The sequence below is a fragment of the Myodes glareolus genome, chromosome 1 (genome assembly GCF_982192425.1).
Source record: "Myodes glareolus chromosome 1, mMyoGla1.1, whole genome shotgun sequence".
Classification (NCBI taxonomy): Eukaryota; Metazoa; Chordata; class Mammalia; order Rodentia; family Cricetidae; genus Myodes; species Myodes glareolus.
Window position 1 is genome coordinate 72809997 of NC_142026.1, and position 24634 is coordinate 72834630.

Below are 24634 nucleotides of genomic sequence, written 5' to 3' on the forward strand. Positions count from 1 at the left end.
TGTAAGAGTTACCAATAAGTAGCTAGAACTAAAGAGCCAAGCAGTGATTTAATTAATATAGTTTCTGTGTGATTATTTCTGGGCTGAGCAGCCAGGACCAACAAGTGCCCTTCCTTCCTACAAATTGGTGTCAACATGGTGGACTAAATCCATGTAAAACATGAGAAGGCTTGAAAAGCAATTCTAGACACACACACACACACACACACACACACACACACACAAAAGAGTTTAACACAGCATCTTGCTGTTTGCTGGCAGCATGCTGTGACTCCTTTAAGAGAGGTTTTCCTGATTCAGTGGTAGCAGAAAAAAAGCAATGCCATTTTGAAATGCTGGCTTTTTGGGTTGTGTGCCAGCATGAAGGCTGACTCTTCCTGGAGGTTTGGCTATGGAACACTTGAATGGGGTTTGTGGGCCCAGGTGATTGTATGCTTGCTTGGGGAAGTAGCTGAGACCATGCCTGCAGCTAAGCATTATCTGCCTGGGTGGGTGACAGATTCAGGATTCCTTGGAGTTCATAGGCAGGAGAGCATGGCAGATTCCTGCTGCCACACACAGAGATATTTCCAGGTCGTGCAATGCTTTGCAAGGCATATTTAGCTATTACTCAGATAAAAAGGGTTTATGTGCTGCATGCTCATTCTCAGAATTAAAGTGCTGAGCATGGTTCCTACTTGGCAGTCCCAGAGTTGGCAGTAATGTTATCTCCACCATTTTGAAAGTGGAGAGGGGCAGAGCCAGCATTCAGAGTCACTATAAGCAAGCTCCTTACCATTTTAAAAGCTCTTCAAGACAGGAAAAAACTAGAGATGCATAATAGCACAGATTCAGATACAAAAGACCTCTAAATGGGTCACAGTGTTGGATAAATGTATGTAGGCTTGGGAGAAAAGAGTAAAAGAATACAGACAGTTATAAAAACAAGTAAATGGTTTTTAAAAAGGTAGTTTTTAAAGAGACAGAGAACAGACAGTTTTAGGTTAAAGAAGTAAAAACAATAAAGTAAATAATAAAAAGTAATAGAGTAAGAAAATAAGCCACATAAGGGTGGAAAATACACAGAAAGTCTGGTTTATGTATACTATTGTGTTTTCTTTGAATTTTTTGACTGCAGAGAGACAGTTGATTCTGGCGACTGCTAAGCTAATCCAACATATATATTTTAAAGGTAACTTGAATTCAAAATATAGGTCTAAGGATATGTTGATTTTGAAAAGAGTATCTTCTTTTATTTCCACAGAAGATAAGGACCTGTGGATTTCTTCTAGACTAATATAGTTTGATGGACCAAGACCTCCTGAAAGGTTACCTTGAATACCCCTCAAAAAAAAATAACTTCACTCCACTGCTGACTGAGATGAACCTAGCACACAGGAAACACCACGAAAGACCCAATTAATAGTGCCCCCAATCAGCAGGAAGTAGTCTAGAGTACTATGCCCAAGTTCCCAAATTTTGTTTATAAATGTTCATTTATATTTAAAGGGGGATATGCTATAGAGATGGATATTTTGCATTGATAAGGATCTTGGTTTATTGATTCAAGTTTGAGGTCAATTCTGTTATATGTATATTTCTGCTCTTGATTAAGGTATTGTGTTTGTCCAGCTCATTTAAAAATGTAATGCATAATTAAAAATATAGGGTGATAGATAGCCATCTATAATAGTGAAACTTGTATTCATGTTAATTAGGTTCTCTTGATATATAAAGATATATTTCAGTTATTTTGAAATTCTTCAAATCTTTCAGAGATCTTCAGAATAAGGCATTTAAAATGTTTTAAGAATTTAGTACTTTTCATGATAGTGAGACACAACTGCTTCAGCCAGCACCAATCTACTTCAAGAGGAAGATGGATGTCAAAGAGGCTCCTTATGGAGTTGATTAGTCATTTGAGTAAGAAACTGTTCTTGCCTGGACTGCTTAATGAACTGTACATGCAGGACCCACAGAGCAATGACTGCTGAACTTGCCTAAAGGTGAGACAATCCTTTGGGATTTCTGCCTCATATGAGAGTCTGCCAGACATTCTGCAGGACACAAAAAATGATGGACAAACTGCCAATTTAGGCAGAGCTGTCTTTGAATTTCGTGCTTCATGGAAAAGTCTGCTGGATACTATGGGCTGAGATGGATGTCCCAATGGTACCGAACTTTGGGTGACTGTTCAGGCAATGAAATGTCTGTCAATTTTAGAGTTTTAGAACTTTCTTACAATGCACTTACTGTTTACTTAGGTAATATTTCATCCTTCTGGAGTCTTTGATGAAGTTGAAGAATAGATAAATAGTTATAGTCATAGTTTTTCTTATTTCTGATAAAAGATAAAGTAGAAATAAATACTGTAACTGTAATTCTTGCTTGATACCTGTTTTGTTATATGTAATTTTACTACGTTAAAATTAAAATCTTTTATTTTTTTAGAATTTATTCAGAAAAGGGGAGGTGATGTGGGATTTCCTCCTGTAAGCTGTGATTACCATTAATAAATAAAGAACTGCTGAGCCTATAGCAGAGTAGGACAGGGTGGAGCAGAGCTAGGTGGGGAGGATTGGACTGAATGGTGGAAGAAAGAAGGACAGAATGAGAAAGACACCATGTAGCCCCATCGAAAATGGGCATCTAGGTTGTTTCCAGGTTCTTGCTATTACAAATAATGCTAATATGAACATAGTTGAACTAATGTTTTTGTAGTATGATTGAACATCTCTTGAGTATATTCCCATGAGTCTTATTGCTGGATCCTGAGGTAGGTTGCCTCCCAATTTTCTGAGAAACTGCCACATTGATTTCCAAAGTGGTTGCACATGTTTGCATTCCCACCAGAAATGGATGAGTGTTCTTCTTACTCCACATCCTCTCCAGCATAAGCTATCATTGGTATTTTTGATTTTAGCCATTCTGACAGGTGTAACAGGAAATCTCAAAGTTGTTTTGATTTGCATTTCCCTGATAGTTAAGAATTTGAACATTTCCTTAAGTATCTTTTGACCATTTGAAATTCTTCTGTTGAGAAATCTCTGTTTAGTTCAGTACACCATTTTTTAATTGGGTTATTTAGAATTTTAATGTCTAATTTCTTGTGTTCTTTATATATTTTGGAGATCAGTCCTTTGTCTGATGCAGGGTTGGTAAAGATCTTCTCCCATTCAGTAGGCTGCCTTTTTGTCTTAATGACTCTGTCCTTTGATTTACACAAGCTTCTCAGTTTCATGAGGTGCCACTTGTTCATTGTTGTTCTTATTGTCTGTACTACTGGGGTTATACTTAGGAAGTGGCCTCCTGTGCCCATGCATTGAAGGCTACTTCCCACTTTCTCTTCTATCAGGCTCAGTTTGGTCAGATTTATATTGAGGTCTTTAATCCATTTGCCCAGATCATGAAATAATCACACAGAAACTATATTATTTGCAATACTGTTTGGTCAATAGTTTAAGCATATTTATGGCTAGCTCATATCTTAAATTAATCCATTTCCATTAATCTGTATATCACCATGTGCCTGTGGCTTACCAGGTAATGTTCTGTCCAGTGTCTGTCTCTGGTGGGGCTACATGGCTCCTCTTGACTTTGGGTGACTGTTCAGGCAGTGAGATGTCTCTGTAAATTCTAGAGTTTGAAAATTACTTACAACTTCCTGTTTACTTAGGTAATATTATATCTTTATGGGGTCTTTGATGGAGTTGGAGAAAAGATAGTTATTATTATAGTTTTTCTTAGCTATGAAAAAGGATAAAGTAGATATAAATGTTGCAAGTATAATTCTTGTTTGATACCTGTCTTGTTATATATAATTTTACTATGTTAAAGTTAAAAGCATTCCATTTTATTTAAACAGAAATGGGAAAATGGTGTGGAAAGTCTTTCTGTATATGTGTTGCTTTTATTGGTTAATGACTACAAAAACTTCCTTGGCCTGTGATAGGGCAGAGTAGAGCTAGGTGGGGAAAACTAAACTGAATGCTGGGAGAAAAAAGGTGGAATCAGTGAGATGCCATGAAGCCACCAGAGGGGAAAGATGTGAGCTGCCAGCTGGAACATTGCCTGTAAGTCACAACCTTGTGGCGATACACAGATTAATAGAAATGAGTTAACCAAAGATATAAGAGACAGCTAGCAATATGCTTAAGTGATTGGCCAAGCAGTGATTTAAATAATATAGTTTCTGTGTAATTATTTCTGTTCTTGAAAGCTGAGAACAAACAAGTGGCCTCCTGCCAACAGTTTGTGTTTTCTTTATTACCTCTATTTCAGGCTTCAAGTCTTAAATTTTTTGCTTTACCTCTTTGATTCTTTTTTCTTGGTTTTCTTCAAGAGATTTATTTATTTCTTCCAATTTTTTGTTTGACTTTTCGTCAATTTCTTTAAGGGATTTTTTTTATTTACTCTTTAAAGGTCTCCATCATCCTCATAAAGTTACATTTAACTAATTTTCTTCTGCTTCTTCTGTGTTTGGGTGGGTGATCAAGTCTTCCTGTTGTATGACTACTGGATTCTGGATACTGGATGCATGTTGCTTTTGAGGTAGTTTCTTGCATTGGTGCCTACCCATCTCTTCCTTCAGTTGGTGCCAGCAGTGCCTTTAGACTAAGAGTCTAATCCTTGCAGTGGCTTTCTGTGCCTTTGGGAACTGTTCTTAGTCTGCTCTGCCTGTGTCTCAGGGAGTCACTGAGGTCTCTCTTGTTCCTCTCTCTTGGATCTCTCTGTGTAGTTGCACTTGTGCTTCAGCATTCCTGTGAGGTTGCAGAGAGGGGGAAGTTTGAATAGGAAGGTTTGGGAGTGGAGTGGGACTTGTAGCTTTCAGCATCCAATGGATGAGATGGGGATGTTGGAGCAGCCCACCTGCAGGAAACTTGCCTACTGGCTGGCTAGAAAAGCCTAGACAGATGGGAGAGGGGCCTGAGGTTTTGCCCCAGTATAGAGGGCCTATGGAGTGGGATGTGCCACTGGGTGGTTAGTCACTCACCTTTTGGTTCACTCCATGTAGTGGCAGGCTCTGTTGTAGAGTTCCAGTGAGGCTGTGTGTGGGAGGGGTGGGAAGGGAGGAGGGTTTAAAGGCAGATTGGGACTTGTAGATTGTAGGTCTGATGGATGGGATGGGGATATTGGAGTAGCCTAACTGCAGTAAGCATGTCTGCTGGCTAGCTAGAGAAGTCACTTAATTGAGTTCTCACACTGGCATGTAGTCATCTGGGATTGGGATGATTCTAGGTTCAGGTGCTGATTTCTGGGTTTGTCTTTGTTGGATATGTGTTTTGTTCCTTAGTTTCTATTTTCCCCCTGTGTTTTTGGAGAGTGTGATGGCTGTGTGTTGCCTCTTTTCCTGGCCTGATCAGCTGGCATCTTCAGAGGGAATGCCTGCTAGTGTTGAAGACTGGGATAATGGAATGGATTTTGGAAGGAAGGTTATTGGAAAAGGTCTTTGTGATCCATTGGAGATGGGGTCAGAAAGTCAAGGGAGACCACAGTGGGATAAAGGGAACACTCCTTTTACTTTACCACTCCAGTGCTGGTGGGAGTGCAATAAGGGACAGCCCCTTTGGATATCAGTATGGTGATTTCTCAAAAAATTAGAAAACAACCTTCCTCAAGACCCAGCAATACCACTTTTGGGTAAATATGCATAGGATGCTTGTTGCAGGGAGGAGGCTGCTCATTGGTCCCAGCTGCCCAGCCAAGAAATAATCACACAGAAACTTTATTAGTTAAATCACTGCTTGGGCCATTACCTCTAATTTCTTATTGGCTAACTCTTACATCTTAATTTAACCCATTTCTATTAATCTGTGTATTGCTCCATGGCAGTGGCTTATCAACAAATTCCGTCATGTATGACTCTGGCAGTTCCATGGCATCTCTCTCTCTCTCTCTGCCTTCCTTCTCCCAGCATTCAGTCCAGTTATCCCCACTGCTGTTAAAAAATATAATGCTGGCATGCCCTGGCAGGCTCACAGAGCAGCCGCTAGTCCGACAAGGACAGCTGTGGGTCCCTGCAAGATCCCCAGGGTGGCAGGCTGGTCCCACCATGCGACCCGGAGAGCAGGCAGGTGGGTGCGGCAGATAAAAGACTTACAGGACATAGTAAATAGACGTAAGGCTAAACATAAAGGTAAACATTTATTACTTAAAGAAGAGGGAGAGAGAGACATGGAGACAGACATAGAGGAGACACAGAGAAGACACATATGCACATGCCAAGAGAGGGGGACAGAAGGAAGGGGTTAAGATGGCGACCAGGGAGTCAGAAGTGGCTGGGAGTGGGCGTGGCTTGCCCTTAAAGGGACCAAACCAAAAGAATAACATTCCTGGATCCTTTTTATAATAAAAAGCAGATTAGACATTACAGTTTGAAGGAATTGGGGTTGTGAATTCTCAAGACTGCTTCCAGCTGATTTGTGGGTATTGTCTTTGGGGGGGGGGAGAATCCGAGAGAAGGCTGGGTGTTGGTCACATCCTGGCATAGTTGGTCTCTGCTCCCGACAGGTGTCTGTGGCATGGAAATGTCTGGTGTTCCTTGTACCTGGTTAGGGTATTAGCAGAACAGAGGACAAAGTTAAATTAAGAAAAAAAGATTTTTAGGACCAGGGAATTGAGGGGATATGTATCTGACCTGTTTATGGTAGGTTCTTTAATTCGGCTCCCTGGAAGTCACAAGAACTCCTTGGGTTTGTAAAAGCAGAAATTTTAGACATATGCATTGTATAATGGCTGTGACATATTTTCGTACAATGAAAGCTATATTTTATTTGGTGAGGCAACCTGGTAAAACCTCTCAGCTATCAAACTGTCAGAGATATTTGAGAAGGATAAGATTTTACCTGAGTTACTGATTAAAAAATGACAGAGAACTTACTTGGTTGGTACCCAGAGCTACTCTTTTGGGTCTTCTATGGTTGCTGAAGGTTGTATTTGACCTTTGCTGTATAGCGCGGAGTCTGTCAGGCTCCAGAAGACCCTGTGGGCTAATAAATCTGTAGAAAGACAGGCCTACCTTACCTGAACAGCTAGGCTTTCGATTCCAGTGATTTTGTCCACGTCTGGAAGTCTTCAGTTTAGGTGAAAGGCAGTTTTGCCCGATGGTCAACGCTTGGCAGTTGAAGCGAACTGCAGACGGACACTGCTCTGCAACTACAGTTGGACACTGTTTTGTGACCATTTGTCTTCTGTCTTCTTGGAGGAAACAAAGTGTTTGCTAGGAGCCAACCTGTCCCTTTTTGTTATGAAGTTTTTTTTTTTAAAATAATTAAATATCACATTCCCCAGATCTCTGAGCAGTTGAGGGCTGTTTATCAGGTATAGCTGCAGTATAGAATCTGTCTGGAAGGTTGAGTCTGAGCTTGACTGTACTGGCTCTTAACAGGTAAGATCCACAGTCGTAAAAAGACAGAAAGAAAGAAAAAAAAACTGTTTGTAATATAAGATTAGTGGCAGAACTGACAATGGTAGAGAACAGTTTAATATTAAATATAAAAGAGTTAAAAATATATACCAGTTGAAAATATGAGACTTATGATTTCATAGTCTGAAATGAGATGTAGTGAACAATTATTATATATAGAAAGAATGAACAGGAATTGGGCAACACGCATGCTTTTGATGGGACCTATCAAAAGCACGTCGCTATGCAAAACACCTGGAATCAGAGTTAATGAGAGGATTTCAGTGAACACCAGGGAGGGGGGAGGAAAGGCAGGACATACATAAGAATGGGAGAGCTTGGTCACGTGACCTGGCTCTCGGCCAAGATAGCAATAAAGTCACCTGACCCCAATGAACATGGTGGCGACCATGTGTTATGGGGAAAAAGTTACAATTTTTGAGCTGTAAGGATTTTAAGCTTAATGAGAGGGACCTGAAGGCATTATCTGCCCTATTGTTGAGCTGCCATGCTGAACCATAAGCCGCAGAGGGGAGCAAAAGCCTGGAACCGAAAAAACTGTACCATGCTGTGACTGGAATGGAAAAGCTGGCAGGAATTTTAAAAGCCGGGGGCCACCTGCCATGGGCGGTTGCTATCCAGAATCTGAATCGTGAAAACCCATGCAAACAAACAATTTAAAGACGGATAATTGTGGAAGATTTTAAGTAAGGCATATTTAGGCTGGGACAACTTGCTTCCCATGATCAAAACCATGAAAACCCTGCAAAAACCGTAACATCTCAAGCCGTTAAGGTGAGACGCAAATGCAGATGGCTTGAACAACCAAACCTCAAAAACAGGTGTTTGCATTAACAAGTGGGGTGCTATGGGCCGATCCGTATCAGCCAATCCGTGAGAAAAAGTAGGAAGGAAGAAAAGATTGAAAGAAGAGAGAAAGCTGAAACTAGAGGCCCCTTGCCTCTAGCGTGGGCGCAGTGGGGCTGGCTAGGTGAGCCGCCCCAGACACAGGCTTAGCAAAGGGGACAAGTCGGGAATGAATGCCAGTGAAGGGATGGAGAAGTTCCCCCAAGCCTAAAAACAGCAAGAGTACTGGTCAATTCCTGGGTTAAGAGACTCGGTTAAGCTGGCCAGAGTGGGGAAACTCATGATTAGAAGCTGGTGTTATTAGAAGCATGGTAGGAGCCATGACCAGGCAGATGAAACATGTGGGTCAGTGTTGAGACGGCCCTTAGTCCCGATTCAGTCCTGGAAATTGGAACTCAGAGTCCCAGACAATATCTGAAGCCGGGACCGGCCCTGGGTGGGTGAATCTCTCGAGTCCGCGGCACCAATGTTGTTGTTAAAAAATATAATGCTGGCATGCCCCGGCAGGCTCGCAGAGCAGCTGCTAGTCCGACAAGGACAGCTGTGGGTCCCTGCAAGATCCCCAGGGTGGCAGGCTGGTCCTGCCATGTGGCCCGGAGAGCAGACGGGTGGGTGTGGCAGATAAAAGACTTACAGGACATAGTAAATAGATGTAAGGCTAAACATAAAGGTAAACATTTATTACTTAAAGAAGAGGGAGACAGAGAGACATGGAGACAGACATAGAGGAGACACAGAGAAGACACATGTGCACACGCCGAGGGGGACAGATGGAAGGGGTTAAGATGGCTACCAGGGAATCAGAAGTGGCTGGGAGTGGGAGTGGCTTGCCCTTAAAGGGATCAAACCAAAAGAATAATACCCACCTATCTAAGTTCTGCCCTATCAACATTCCAAGGCAGTTTTTTATTCATTAACCAATTAAAGCAACACATAGACATAAGAACCTCCAACACCATTTCCCCTTTTCTGCTTAAACAGAAAGGATTTAACTTTAATATAGTAAAATTACATATAACAAAACAGTGATCAAACAAGAATTACAGTTATGATATTTATATTTACTTTATCTTTTATCGTAACTAAGGAAAACTATAACAATAACTATAAATTCTTCAACTCCAACAAAGACTCCAGAAGGAAATGATACTATCTAAGTAAACAGGAAATATATTGTAAGCAGCTTCCAAAACTCTAGAATTTACAGAGACATCTTGCTGCCTGGACAGTCACCCAAAATTTTCCTGTACCATTGGGACATCCATATTCAGCCTACTAGCCCATAGTATCCAACAGGTTTTTCCAAGAAGCAGAAAATTTCGAAGACAGTTTTGCCTATATTGGCAGTCTGTCAGTCATTTTCTTCTGTGTCTTGCAGAATGTCTGGCAGTCTCTTTCATGAAACAGGAACCCTGAAGGACCAGCTCACCTTTGTCCAAGTTCAGCAGTCATTTTTCTATGGGTCCTGAATGTCCAGTTAAGCAATCCAGGTAAGAGCAGTTTTTTGCCCATGGCTAGCAAACTCCATAAGGAACCTCTTCAATGCCCATCTTCCTCTTGAAGTAGCTTGGTGCTACCAAGGGCAGATGTGTCTCATTGTCATGAAAAATTTTAAGTTTTAAAACATTTTAATACCATATTCTGAAGGTCTGTGAAAGATTTGAAGAATGTCTATCTAACTGAAATATATTTAATATATCTAGTAAATCTAAGTAACATGTCTACAAGCTTGACTATTATAGATGATTATCTACCAACATATATTTCTTAATTATACATTACATTTTAAAATGAACTATACAATCGCAACACCTTAATTAAGGGCAGAAAATATACATATACCATATAATAAAATTTACCTTAAATTTGAATTGATAAACCAAGATCCATACCAAGGCAAATTATTCATATCTATATCATATTGCCCTTTAAATATAAAGAAATATTTAAAAAAATATTTGGGAATATGGGCGTAGTTTCTCCAAACTGCTTCCTGCAGTTTATGGATGCTGTTAATCAGGTCTTTCATGGTGTATTCTGGGTGCTAGGTTCATCTCAGTCAGCAGTTGGGTGAAGTAATTTTTTGAGTGTGTTCACGGCCACCTTTCAGGGGGTTGTGCTCTATCCAACCACACCAGTCTTGAAGCAATCTTCAGGTTCTCATCCTCTGTGGAAACAAGAGAAGAACCTCTTTTCCAGAGCATCATATCCTTAGACCGAAATTTGGAAGTCATGATACCTTTATAATATATATGCTGGTTTTGCTTAGCAGCCCATACAATAGAATTTCTGTCTGTATTTAGCTCCTTTACAGTCAAAAAAAAATAAAAGAAAACACAATAATATACATAATCCAGACTTTGTGAATTTTTCATCTTTACATGGATTATTCTTCTCTACTCTTTTTAATCTATGACTATCTGTACTGTGTCTCTTTAAAGACTTTACCCTTTTTTAATCCCAGCACTCAGGAGGCAGAGGCAGGTGGATCTCTGTGAGTTCGAGGCCAGCCTGGTCTATAATAGCTAGTTCCAGTACAGGCTCCAAAGAAACACGTAGACAGAAGAATCTCCCATACCAGATGCTCAATCATGTCACAAGGACATGTACTCAACTATGTTCATAGCAGCATTGTTTGTCATAGCCAGAACCTGGAAACAACCTAAGTGCCCCTTGACTGAAGAATAAGGTAAGGAAAATGTGGTACATTTACACAGCAGAAAAATGATGACATCTTGAAATTTGCAGGAAAATGGATGAAGCTAGAAAACATCATATTGAGTGTGGTAACCCAGACCCAGAAAGACAATTATCCTAAGTACTCACTCAAAGGTGATTTTTAAACATAAAACAAAGAAAACCAGCCTATAAATAAAAATCCCAGAGAACCTAGACAACAATAAGGACACTAAGAGAGACATACATAAATCTAATCTACATGGGAAGGAGAAAAGGACAAGATCTCCTGAGTAAAGGGACCATGGGGATATTGGGAGAGGGTTAAAGGCGAGGGGAGAGGCAGGGATGGGAGCAGAGAAAAATGTATAGCTCAATAAAAGAAAATAAACTTAAATTAAAAAACAACAAAAAATGAAAATGCACCAAAGATTAAAAAAAAATTAATGCCAGTACAAGAAGTATATAGAGGAACTGTTGCCTAGCCCTGAGCTTTGGTGTAAAATTGAAGAGTCAGAGGCAAGTATTGAGAAAGAGCACATCCTCTTTCTGTTTTGTACTGGGCGTCCTCATCCTGGCTACATTCTTTTCTATCCCATAGGTGTGTCCCACAGTGAGGAATGTGTCACCAGTTCTGTGTGCTGTTTCTGTGAAGATATGACATGAAGCACTGCCATGGTCCTAGGAGCTGCTCTTCCCGGACTTGGTAAGTCTGACAGGAGTCATTCTTTTTACCTATTGTGGTAGTGAATACAGAGTCCTAGTTATATAACCTGGGCTCCTCTCATAGAACTCTTCCTCTGTGAAGACCTGGTCTGGTGGCTGCAGAGGAGTCCTCCTTGAGTTCAGCCTGTCCACTGGGCCCTGGTCTTTTGATCTGAGCTCTGGGATATGCTTCAGTTTGTAACAGGACAGATTTCCCTTATCAGTCTTTTTTTCTATTTTCAGTGTTTTTAATGTTGCAGAGAATCTGGGCACAGTATGGTGAGTCTGTTCCCTCTTTTAGCCCTGGAGAACTAGGTTGGCTGGGAGTAGTATGGGAAGAGTTTGAAGCATCTTGTGCAGATCCTGAGTTGGGATTTTTCACTGGCAGCCACTGGCACACTTACTTAATGATCAGAACTTACTACTGTAGCCATCTCTGGGGTGAGGATTCTCAACTGTGCTCCAGTAATGCCTGCATGATACGTGTCTCAGAAGGATATTGTATAAATGGCACAGAGGAGGGGGCACCTGCACACATGTTTCCTCCTGAGGATATAGATATTTGATTTCGAATCTGTTTTCCTTTTTCTCCTGTCTCTTCTCACTTGAGCTTTGCCTTGCTCTCTTACTGATTCTGCCATTGCTATGGCATATCATCCATGAGACAGAGTTGGGTAAAATACTGTCTAGTGTGTGTGTCACATAGATAGGATTCATTTATTTTCAGAGGTTCCCAGGCTTTGTGTGACTTTGGAGGTGAGAATTATGTTTGGGTTTTTTATGGACACAAGAGACAAAGTCAGACATAGGTTAGTCATCCGAATGGATTTCCTGTTGAATAACCCAGAGAAATAGATGATTTGGTGATAAGAATGGCAACCCACAGGGTTCATTTCTGAGCTGATAGGACACAAGTAGAGAAGCCACTGATAATATTAAGGTATGAGGGTTATTCTGGCATTGTTTGGGAAGAGTAAAGACGATTAGTCCTTTGGAACTAGGCCAGAAGCTCAGTTCTGAAAATAATTACATTTCACTCTGGTTAGTTTTCTTTCAACAGGACATAAGCTAGAGTCACATGGCAAGAAGGAATTTCAACTGAGGAATTTTACCCATCATACTGGCCTGTTGGCTTGTCTGTGAGGCATTTTCTTGATTCCAATTGTTGTGGGAGCTATTCTGTAGTCCTTGGGAATGTGTCTCTCCTGATATCAGTTGATTAGCACTTTTCCCGTGTCTCTCCAGGGCCACCACCCCAGCCTTCCATTTGGGCAGTTCCAGGAGCTGTGGTTTCCATGGGCAGTGGTGTGACCATCTTCTGCAGGATCCCTCCAGGAGTGACCACTGTGCGTCTAACCCGTCTTGTGCCCAGTGTTTTGGTGTCTGATGGTAACCTACAGGGAGCCCAGGAGGTGTTTGAATTCAGTCTGCAGAATATGACACACAGCGATGCTGGGTTTTACTGCTGTGAATACCTTAGGGGACGTGAATGGTCACGAAGTAGTGACAGTCTGGAGCTGGTGGTGACAGGTGAGTAACTGCCCAAGAACACTGTCCTTTAGACTCAGTCTCTGATCCTACCTAACTAACTACATGTGCCCCATCCCAGGCCCTGCTCTACATCTCCGCTCCATTATAGTGATCTCTTCCCTCTGCTCTTCTCTCCTCTCCTCTCCTCATTTTCTTTTCAATTTCCATTTTTCTTGACTACTTAATTTTCTTGAAAACTTGATTTTCAGTTTTTTGAAACAAGTTCTCTCACATCTCAGATTAACCTTGAATTTACTGTGTAACCAAGCATAATTTTGATTCATGATCTTTCTGCTTATATTCTCCTAGTGCTAATGTTGCTGACCTAAAGAATGACACCATCCATTTGCTGATAGACAGAGAACACAGGGCACTGTGTATATTAGGTATATTAGGCAAGATCTTGACCAACTAAGATTCAACCAAACACCTTCTGCTTTGGTGTGTGACCCTCAGTCTTTCCTGACCATATTGCAGCCTCCCTTCTGATTGGTGATTATATTGCCTAAGGGATGGAGGTCACAGGAACTGACAGGGGCTTTCTGTTTATGAAGAGCCTTTCTGTGGTCCTGGTTCATGAAAAGTAATACAAACATGTTTTGTGATCCCTATAGATTAGCAATAGATGAGTTTCCTATTGTCTTTATCTTTCTTTTCTCTGGTCAGACTCTGAACTGTAGGCTTATTTTTAATCATATTTTAAATAACAGTGTTGTCCTGGCTAGTTTTGTGACAACTTGACAGAAGCAGAATCATTAGAGAGGAAGGAACCTCAGTTAAGGAAATGCCTCCATGAGATCCAGTTCTAAGGCATTTTCTCAAGTTGTGATCAACAGGGGAGGGCCAACCCATGGTGGGTGGTGCCATGGCTGGGCTGCTGTCCTGGGTTCTATAAGAAAACAGACTGAGCAAGCCAAGGGAAGCAAGTCAGTCAGCAGCACCTGTCCATGGCTTCTACATCAGCTACTGCCTCTAGCATCCTGCCCTGTGAGTATTCCTGTCCTGACTACCTTCAGTGATAAATAGCAGTGCTGAAGTGTAAGCCAAGTAAACCCTTTCCTCCCCAACTTGCTTTCTGGTCATGTTGTTTCATAGGAGCCATAAGAGCCCTCACTAAGACAAGGTATTTTTTTTTGAAACAGAGTCTCAACTGTTTCAAACTCTGGCTTCCTTTGAACATCAATATTTGAGCAGAATGTTTTTATTTTATTTGGTTTCATTCTATTTTATTTATTTTTTTGGCCTGGTTCTTCTTTTCTAAAATTTATTTTATTTAATTAATACTTTTTCATTTATTTTACATACTGACCACAGTCCACTCCCCATAACCTCCCTCCTGACTCCCATCTACCTCCTCCCCATACACCTTTCCCCTGTCTCCATTCAGAAAAAGTCAGGATTCTAATGGGCTTGAACAAAGCCTGGCACATCAAGTTGAGTTAGGACCACGCTCCTTCCCCTGTATTAAGCCTGGGCAACAGATTCCCAAGCGCCAGCTAAGTGCCAGAGACAGGTCCTGATCTCACTGCTAAGATTCTTACAAATAGACCAAACTACACAACTACACAACATACAGAGTGCCTAGCCTGCTCCCATGCAGGCTCCCTAACTGTTGGTCCAGAGTCCATGGTCTCCCATGAACTCAGGCTAGCTGTCTCTGCGGGTTCTCCCATCATGACCCTGACCCTCCCGACCCAGCTCATACAGTACTTCCTCCCTTTCTTCAGGAGGACTCCCAGAGTTGGCCCCAGTGCTAGGCTGTGGATCTCTGCATCTGCTTCCATCAGTTACTGGATGAAGGCTCTCTGATGACAGGGTAGTCCCCAATCTGATTACAATAGACGGCCAGTTTAGGTACCTTTTTCACTATTACTAGGAGCCTTAGCTGGGGACAAGTAGGTTGTTTTTAAATTCACAAAGATCTACCTGCCTCTGCCTCCTGAGTGCTAGGAATAAAGACCCAAGTCACAACGACCAGCAAATAGAATCTTTTCACTTCCAGGTGTTTACAATGAAAAGCCACTCCTTACTGCTGATCCAGGACCTCAGGGAATCTCAGAAAGAAATGTGACTCTCCTCTGTCACACGCATTCTTCCTTTGACATCTTCATCCTCTGCAGAGGTGGAAATGCCTCCTTTCCCCAGGGCTGCTCACGTCAGGACCACAGCACATTCCTCATCTCCCCTGTGAGCCCAGGGCACAGGAGGACCTACAGATGCTTTGGCTCTCACAAACACAGTTCCTACTTGTGGTCACTGCCTAGTGATCCCCTGGAGCTCTCAATCACAGGTGAGTACAAGTCTTATACTAGCTCTTTAGGTCTATGTCAGAGAAGCCTCAAAATGTGTCAAGTGGAACACACCAAATCCACTGTGTTTCAGCTGTGTTTTGGTTGATGCACACTGCACCACTGTCCCATCTATCTTGTTGTCCTGGTCCAGCTCATGTTTAGGTTGCCATGTTGGTGAAACTTTGTGGGTATTCCTTCTGATATTAATAGAAGACACAATCTTACAACAAACTTTCTTGTCCACTGGGTCCTACAATCTTTCCTTTTCCTCTATCACAATGCACGAGTTGTTTTGTAGATGTATCCATTGTAACTGAGCTCCACAACTCTGCATTTTGGTTTGTTGCACTTGTAATGTATATGTAATGTAACTTTTTAATGGTCTTATCTCTTGCATAAGGAAGTTTCCTTGACAAGGGTGGGAAGTTCTTCTGTATATGTGTTGCTGTTATTGGTTAATGAATGAAGAAGCTGCCTTGGCCTGTGATAGGGCAGAGTAGAGCTAGACCGGGGTGGGGAACTAAACTGAATGCTGGGAGAAAATAAGGTGGAGTTGCAAAAAGCCATGTAGTCTCTGTCATGAACAAACACCTGTGCTGGAGCCCACTGAAGCTTTGCCAGTAGGCCATGATCTTGTAGCAATACACAGATTAATAGAAGTGGATTAATTTAAAAGATAAGAGTAAGCCAGAAAAATGCTTAAGCTATTTGCCTAATAGTATTGCAAATAATATAGTTTCTGTGTGACTATTTCGTGGTCTGGCAGCTAGGAAAAAATGAGCATCCTCTTACTACAAGGAGTGAGTACTACACTTGTCCCACCACCCTTTGGTAATTATGGTGCCACTTCTGAACAGTCATTAGTACAGTGGAGAATGGAGGAAACATTTTTTTTGAGTGTTAATTTTGTTTTTCTTTTTTTTTTTTAATTATTTTTTTTTAAAAAATTTCACTTTATACTGGATTTTTGGGATCCAGTCTGTTTGGATACTCACCTTCCTGGACCTGGAGGGAGGGGGGAGGAACTTGGACTTCCCACGGGGCTGGAAGCCCTGACTGGTCTTAGGGATGGAGAGGGAGGAGGAGGGGGAGTGGGGGAGTGGGAGGGTGTTGGGAGGAGGGGCGGAAATGGAAACTTTCATAATTTAATAAACTTTGAAAAAAAATTAAAAAAAATTTCACTTTAATGGGAGGGTATGGGGAGGAGGGGAGGAAGTGGAAATTTTTATAAACAAATAAATACATTTATTAAAAAAACAAAAAATTAAAAATAAAATCAAAAGAAATAGATTTTTAAATAAACCATGTAAAAATGAAAAATAAAAAAATTTCACTTTACATTCCAACCACAGTTCTCCCTCCCACCCCTCCTTCTACCCCTCATTTTCCTCCCATCCCACCCCACGGGAAAAGGGCTCCCATGGGGGAGTCAACAAAGTCTGGCAGAATGTAGGTAACATTAACAGAAGAAACTCACATTTCTTGACAGGGGGGATTTATTTCTTTATATCTTAGAACTCCTAATCATTTGGGTTGTCTTGGGGTTTTAAGAGACTGAACATGTTTCAGGTACGGGGAATAAAGTGGGCAGGGCCATGGAAGTTCAACTTGGATACATACTTGAGATAGAATCTTGGGGTAGAAAATATCAAGTGAGAGAATGGATTAAAGATAGAGAAATGGGCATGTTAAGGCAGGAGGAAGAAAGTCCAAGTAGAATGTAGAAGGGAATGATGCATGATGAGTTTCTGTGGGAGCAGGTGGTGTCCAGTAGTTTTGTTGGGGGTCTGCACCATTCTTAGACATCTACTCTCGTGCAGTATTTGCTGATGAAGTTTAATTTTACTGCTGCAGCCATAAAATCATCTATGATCTTCAGAATTATATATCCAACGGGATACTTGAGATTTATGTTTTGTTGAGGTGTAGCATACACGAATTGGAAAGCATCTACTCATCCCCCCACAATCTGTCCTTGTGGGACAGAGAGTACATCTGTTTCTTTTGAAGAGTAATTCTTCAGGGATCTTCTTTTGCTTTCAGTTCTCACATGGCTCATCATTAAACCATCTTTTGTGTCCTGAAAACATTCTTCAAATCCAGTTCCTTCTTTGTTATGTCATCTTTGTCACACCAAAATCACCTTTCACCCAGTCACCTTATTTTCTTCTTTCTACCCAATATTTTATCTATTCATCTCACAGAAAATTCACATTAAGCATTTTAGAAAAGGTTTCTATTCATTGCACAAAGTCATAGGTTCCTTAATGATATTTTCTTCAGATATTTCCTATAGTGTGACCATATTCACCTCTATTTCTCTTTTGTCTGTGTCATTCCCACTAGTCTTCTACTCTCACCTGGTCTCTTTCCTACTATTATGTCATGAATATGTGTACTGTAGAGATGTATACACATACATACACACATCTATCTATCTATCTATCTATCTATCTATCTATCTATCTATCTATCTATCTATATTTCACATAGGCGATAAAACATATATTATTTGATTCGGAAATATTTTGCTCAATATGAGGACCCCATTTTCATCCATTTTCTGGCAAATTGCAACTGTTAGTTCATCTTTCTGTCTGAGTAAATTCCCATTCTGTATATACACTGTTGCTCTAGTTACCCCTTTTCATTGTTGCAACTAAACATGGGAGAAAAACAACTTCAGGAAATCACGGTTTACTTTATTGCTCAATTTGAACTACTTGAAGTACATTCATCATGGTGGGGAAGGTGTGGTGGAAGGTAGTTGGTCACATTGCATCAATATTCAGGAAGCAGGGAGCAGAGAGTGATGGCTGTTTTAGCTCAGCTACCTTTCTCCTTTTTAAATGCAGTGACTGAAGCCCTGGGAATGGTGCTTCTCACTTTTAGGGTGGGTGCTCCCTCCTCAGGTAGTCTTATCAGTATGGTCTCTCACAGGCATTACTAGAGACTAGCTGAATCCAGACTACCCCTCACGGACATGCCCAGAAGCTTGTCTCTTGGGTAGATCCTGTCAAGTTGCTAATTAATATCATCAACACAAATGCATTTTCCTTAAAAAAATGAGTTTTCAATTAGGACACACAAGGTACTAGATTTTACTCAAGCATCTTTACACACAAAGTACCACTAGGCTTTGTCTCATTGTTCCCCTCTTTGCCCTCTCTGTTGTCCCTTCTCTGCTGCCAACCACTTCCTTTCTTCCCTGTAGTTGGGGCCCACTTTTCTGTTCCTCTCTTTTTTTTTAAATGTGAGTGGTGTGTGGTGCATGTACATGAGGCTGTGGGTACACACATGCGGAAGCCAGAGCAAGGTGTCAGCTGTCTTCCTCTACCCTCTACCTCAATTCTTTGAGACAGGATCTATCACCAGATTTGCTCCTTGCTCTTTTGGTTAGGCTGGCTGACTGCTGAGCTCTTTCTTTTTAATTAACATTTTTTTCATTTATTTTGCTTACTGACTACAGTCCCCCTCCACACTCTCTTCCTGTTCCCACAGCCTCCTGCCTCCATCTAATCCTCTTCCTATCCACTCCTCCTGCATCTCCATTTAGAAAGGGGCAAGCCTCCTATGGGCTTGAACAAAGTATGGCATATCACATTGAGGCAGGACCAAGTTCCTTCCCCTGACCCGTTGTATCAAGACTCAGGGAGGTAATCCAGCATGGGGAACAGAGTTCCAAAAGCCAACTAAGCCCCAGGACAGGTTCTGATTTCAATGCTAGGAGCCTTACAAAGAGACCAAGATATATAACTGTCACACACATGCTGAGGGCCTAGGTTGGCCCCATGCAGGCTTGCTGACTGCTGGTCCAGAGTCCATGAACTCCCATGTACTCAGGTTAGTTTTCTCTGTGAGTTCCTCATCATGATCATCAGGAACCCCCCACTTTCTTAGAATTCCTCCTCCCTTTCTTTATCAAGACTCCCAGAGCTCTGCCCAGTGCTTGACTGGACCACTCAACTCTTGAGATTCTGCTGTTTCCACTCCCCAATATTGTGGTTACAAGCATGTATAACTATGTTTCTATGTGTGCTTGTATATATGTGGTTGTTGGAGATTTGAACTAAGATCCTCATGCTTACAAAGCAAGTATGTTTATACACTGAGCCATCTCACTAGCCTTTTGTCTTCTTCTTCTTTTTTTTCACCAAATGATATTTATTTTGGTTTTTCAAGACAGGTTTCTCTGTGTAACTATGACTGTCCTGGAGCTCACTCTACAGACCAGCCTGTCCTCGAACTCACAGTGATCTGCCTGACTCTGCCTCTTAAGTGCTGGCATTAAAGGTATGCACCACCTCTGACTGGCTCAATTAACTTTAAATTAAAATATCAGGCCAAGCGTGATGGTGCATACACTCCTTTAATCCCTACACTCAGATCTCTGTTCAAGGCCATATGCGTTATTATTACTGCTGCTTTTTCTCCCCCAAGACAGTCTCCACTGCTGCTTCCCTAGTTCATAATTTCATTACACTTTCAATTTCCTACCTCTCTCAAGTTCTCTTTTTCTCATGATCCCCTTCTTAGTTTCAACTCTCTCTCTCTCTCTCTCTGTCTCTCTCTGTCTCTCTCTCTCTCTCTCTCTCACACACACACACACACACACACACACTTTTTAAATGGAAGTTTCATATAAGAGTGAAATCCTGTGTTATTATCTCCCCGAGTTTGGCTTACTTGTTGTAATATAATGGTTTCCAGTTTTATCCATTTTCTTATATGTCCCATGATTTCATTTTTCTCTCCAGTTGCATAAAGTTCCACTCTGACTATGCACTGCATTTTCTTTATCCGTTCATCTGTGGATGAAAATCCAAGCTGGTCTGTTTTAATGTCCTGGCTACTGTGACTAGTGCAGTAGTGTACACAGATGCACAAGTATGTGCTGTGTTGACTTACAGCTTTCCAGCATTTGTTAAGAGGTTCTGTCCCTTTAAAACAAAACAAGACACACTGTAAGCCAATTACTTTGTAGGTGCTATTTCATTTACGCTCACCTTTGTAGTTTGCAATGCTTTTCAGTTTCTGACTCTTGCATGTTACTTTTGATCTACAATTTTTATTAGAAAACACCCTCCCCTGCCATCTCCTGATTGTTCCTTCCATATGTGGTTCACTCAGGTCAGGATAAGTGTATGTTCTTCATAAACATCTGGGAATGGTTCTCTTTTAGCTTCAGATGGCTGGGTGTTTCTTATTCTTTATGGACCATCTCCCCAAATGAATTTTCTTTGGTATTATATTTAATTTGTCTCATCAGTTGGGTATGCAGGTACATGCCTATGATCCCAGCTTTTGGGAGCTGAAAGCAGGAAGGTCTCAAGTTTGAAGTCATCTTGGGTTACACAGGGTCTTACTATGTTTAAAAGACTCATAAGCATGTGGAGGAAGGTTGGGGTGAGGGATGGGGTGGGTGGAGAGGTGGGGTATAAAACTATCATCTGGATGTAAAATAAATAAATATTTCTAAAAATTAAAATGTAAATAAAATAAAAGAAGATGGAATGGGAAAAAAAGATTCATAAGAGACACCACCTATGTGATCAACAACACATGGATTGATTGCTTTAATTATTTTTTGTGTAGGTTTCCTAAATGCCTATTTCACTCAATAAATGTTTGATTGAATGAGTGAATTAATGTAACTGATATTTAATAACGGATCACTACTGTTTTATAATTCCAGGTTCATCCGGTCGCATTGTGGTTTGGGCCTCAGTTGGTGCTGCCTGCTTCCTCCTCTTCCTCCTTCTCTTCATCTGCCTCTTCTGGCTTTGTGCCAAACACAGTATGTCCCAGCAGTCAGTGTGTGTGTGTGTTAATCTGGGAGGGGTGTATGGGGCATGGTGGGTTCTAAGACTGATCTTTGTCTTTCTGTAGGGTCCACTAATGGTGAGACCAGGAGGCAAGTGAAATATAAGAGGTGGGTAAATTTGGACTCTCCCAATAAATACATCCCTGCATCTCCATAAGGTTTTTGTCTGAGTATTGGGGATTGAAGCCACGGCCACTACATACTCGACAAGCACTCTATCATTGAGCTACACATCCAGCTCCTAAGAGTTCTAATTATGTGTCATTTCTCAGGCACACTTTAATGTTTCCACTTCTTTTCACTCAGGGCCAGCCCAGCCATGGACATGGAAGACAAACATAAAGGTAAGGAGCCTCGCTGTGAAAAGGGTTGCTTGTGGTCTTAGGATGCTTGTGGGCTTAGGAGGCCTCCTGGGAAGAGCAGAATAGGTGGGAGGGCCCCTCGCTGTGTGATGTTGCTGTCTTACCCTCGGGTTCTGTTGGTTATCTGTGAAATATAAAACACAAAATGGTATTGTTTAAGGGCTCCTGCGGCACAGACACACCTTCTCACCTTTCCTTACAGATGGTGACTTGGAGGGCATTCCGCCTGAGGACTGTGGGAAGGTGGATACACAGGTGAGCCCTCTCCACTGCCCTGCTCTCCTTCTTCAGAATCCCACCTGGGGATTCTCTTCATAGTTTGTGTCTCACAATGGCAGGCATCTGCAGCAGGAGACACACAGGAGGTGACTTACGCCCATCTATGCCAAGAGGTCTTGACAGAGAACATGGATCCACTTCCCTCCAGTACCGTTCACAACACATCTACACAGACCTGTGTGTATGCTACCCTCACGTTATCCCAACAGGAGAGTCAGAGCTAGGTGTGCAGGTGTTTCTTCAGCAGAGGGTGGCTCCACAAATGATGCTTCTCATGTTTTCAACTCAAGCCGTTAGCACAGAGTACCAATGGACTCAAGCATGGAGAAGCTTGTAACTGTGAAGGAACTCTGGAGCTCATCAACAGTGCTCAGCAAGCTTCTGATTCCTTGTGATTTGCCCACTCACTGGTGTACCTGTTGTTCACTTAGTAAGACATGGTTTCCATCATCTAATAAAAGAGGCAAGCTATACAGTCTGGACCCCTGGTGATTAGTGTTGCAGAATACCTCAACAGTGAGATCCTTAACCTTGGCTGTCAAGTTGATGGGTTTTAGAATCACCTGGGAAACATACCTGTAAGTGTGTTTGTTAGAACTGTTCCAGAGATGTTTACCTGAAGTGGAAAGACATACTCTGAATATAGGTGGTACTGCTTTAAGGGCTAGAGTCTTAGATTGAATAGAAAGGAGAACATAAGTGCAACATCACCACTCACTGACTGATCTCTCTCTGCTCCCTGACTATGGATGCAGAATTACCAGCTGTGTCATGCTCCTGCCACTCTACCTAGAGACACTTTCGTCCACTGTATCCTCACATCCATGATGGATTACACCTTCAAAATAAGTCAAAATAAACCTTTGGTAATGATTGCTCTCAATGGTCCACTTGAGATATAGCTTCCTGGGAAACAGACTGCTTCACATGCATACGAGTGATTATTTTGATTAGGTTAACTGAGGGTGGGTGACCTGCCCACTGCATTTCCTGGGTTGGGATTCAGGACTATGTAAAAAAAAGGAAATAGTCAATTGAAGACAAGTATTTATCACTTTCTTTATTTTGATTGTAGATGAGATATGTTAGGTACCTCAGGCTCCTGTTGCCATGACTTCACCAAAATGGACTATAACCTTGGTCTTGCAACCGAGTTGCTTTTTGTCAATTTGTTTTTATCACCAATACAGAAAAAGTAACTAGGATACCCTCTCTTCTTCAACTCCATTTTATCACAGCCACCAGAAAAGTAACTAATAGAGGAGGTGAGGAGGAGCCATTCACCTGCTAGCACATTTTCAGTGAAACTTTGGGTTTCCAGGTGGGTAAAAGCACTCAGGTTTATTTAAGGAGACCGACAGGTACCAGGGAGAAGAAAAGATTAAAGAGACCTCCTGCCATCACTTGGCACAGTAAATAATACTGAAGCAAACATGGGAGTTCAAGAATCTTTGAGGTGGTGATATTATTTTATTTGTGCACATAGAAGAGGAGGTGATTTGGGTAACACAGTAGACAGGTCTGTTCAAATTTATTTAAGAACCTCCATACTGCTTTCCCCAAAGGCTGCACCAATCTATACTCCCGTCAACAGTGTACAAAGATTTCCTATTATTCACACCCTTGTCAACCCTTTGTTGCCTCTTCTCTTTGGTGATGGGCATCCTAATATGTGTGAGGTGATATCTCATGGTGGCTTTGGTTAGTATTTATAAAATGGTTAGTGGTACCAAACACCTTTCTGTGTACTTGCTGGGAATTTTATATCTTTTTGAAGACAAATAAAATCCATACCTTTGTTCCTTTTATTTTTTTATTACTAAGTTTTTAGTTAGCATATAAAATAATCTGCTTTATTATGACATTTTCACAATAAATACTTTGTACTTTGTTCATACTCCTTCTCCATTACCCTCTTGTGTTTCCATGTCTACAACTGGTCCACTCTCTCACCGCCAGTAATGACAGAGTGCACTCACAGTTTATGGTTATTATGCACAGCACAAGAAGGGGTTAACTAGTCTCAGTGGGAGATCTCTGTAAGGGAGAAATACCAGTCATCACAGAAGAGGAAGCTGTGGCTGCTAGCTTTTGCCCACACTGCTGGTCAAATAATTTGTAAACACTCTTACTTGGACCAGAGGAAGGCTTTGCTATCCCTCTGGGCCCTACCTGGGGGAGGCTTTGCCATTTCCGTGGTTCGGAAGCATTGGGGTCCTTGACATCGGTGTGTCCATGCCAACAATACACATCTACTCAGGACTTCATCTGTTCCATATGATTAATTTCATCATATTCATGTACAAAGTTTTTAAAGAATAAAAATTATAACAAAACAATACTTTCAATAAATGTTGACCAAAGAAGGTAGGAAGTAGGCATGGTGATGAAATGGCTAAGGTGATGCCATCTTGTCCTGATTCTATTTTGTGTCTGACTAACCACTCGTCAGCCTTCACTCTCATACCCCAACATAGTCACATCCACTTTGGTGATGCTTTTGGGACTGTTCACGACTCTGGCCATGGTCCAGATGGGATAATTAGTGTTTGTTTGTGTTAAAACAGAAGACTAAAATAACTAAAAGGAAGTATAAACCAGAAATAATTTTCATATGGTATCTGGAAAACACCCAAAACTCTCTGCAAAAACATAGATGTTTCCCTCAGTAAATTGGGAGCCTGGGGGCGGGGTTTACAGGAGAGGATAGAAACAG

The 24634-nt window shown here is 41.4% G+C and overlaps 1 protein-coding gene across 3 annotated transcripts in view; it reads left to right on the forward strand.

The window, feature by feature from the left end:
* Nucleotides 1-23720, forward strand: part of LOC125395534 (leukocyte immunoglobulin-like receptor subfamily A member 3) — a 69666-nt gene extending 45946 nt beyond the window's left edge. For 2 of the 3 annotated variants that reach the window (XM_087909657.1, XM_087909665.1), the window contains 7 exons: nt 12878-13162; nt 15165-15452; nt 21149-21250; nt 21343-21385; nt 21584-21621; nt 21842-21894; nt 21978-23720. In XM_087909657.1, the coding sequence (XP_087765783.1) occupies nt 12878-13162; nt 15165-15452; nt 21149-21250; nt 21343-21385; nt 21584-21621; nt 21842-21894; nt 21978-22142 (974 nt within the window). In that variant the 3' untranslated portion in view covers nt 22143-23720. Of the gene's footprint in view, nt 1-11473; nt 11634-11875; nt 11912-12877; nt 13163-15164; nt 15453-21148; nt 21251-21342; nt 21386-21583; nt 21622-21841; nt 21895-21977 lie in introns of those variants that run through there. The other variant, XM_087909664.1, reaches the window with a different exon arrangement.
* The last annotated feature ends 914 nt before the right edge of the window (nt 23721-24634 follow it).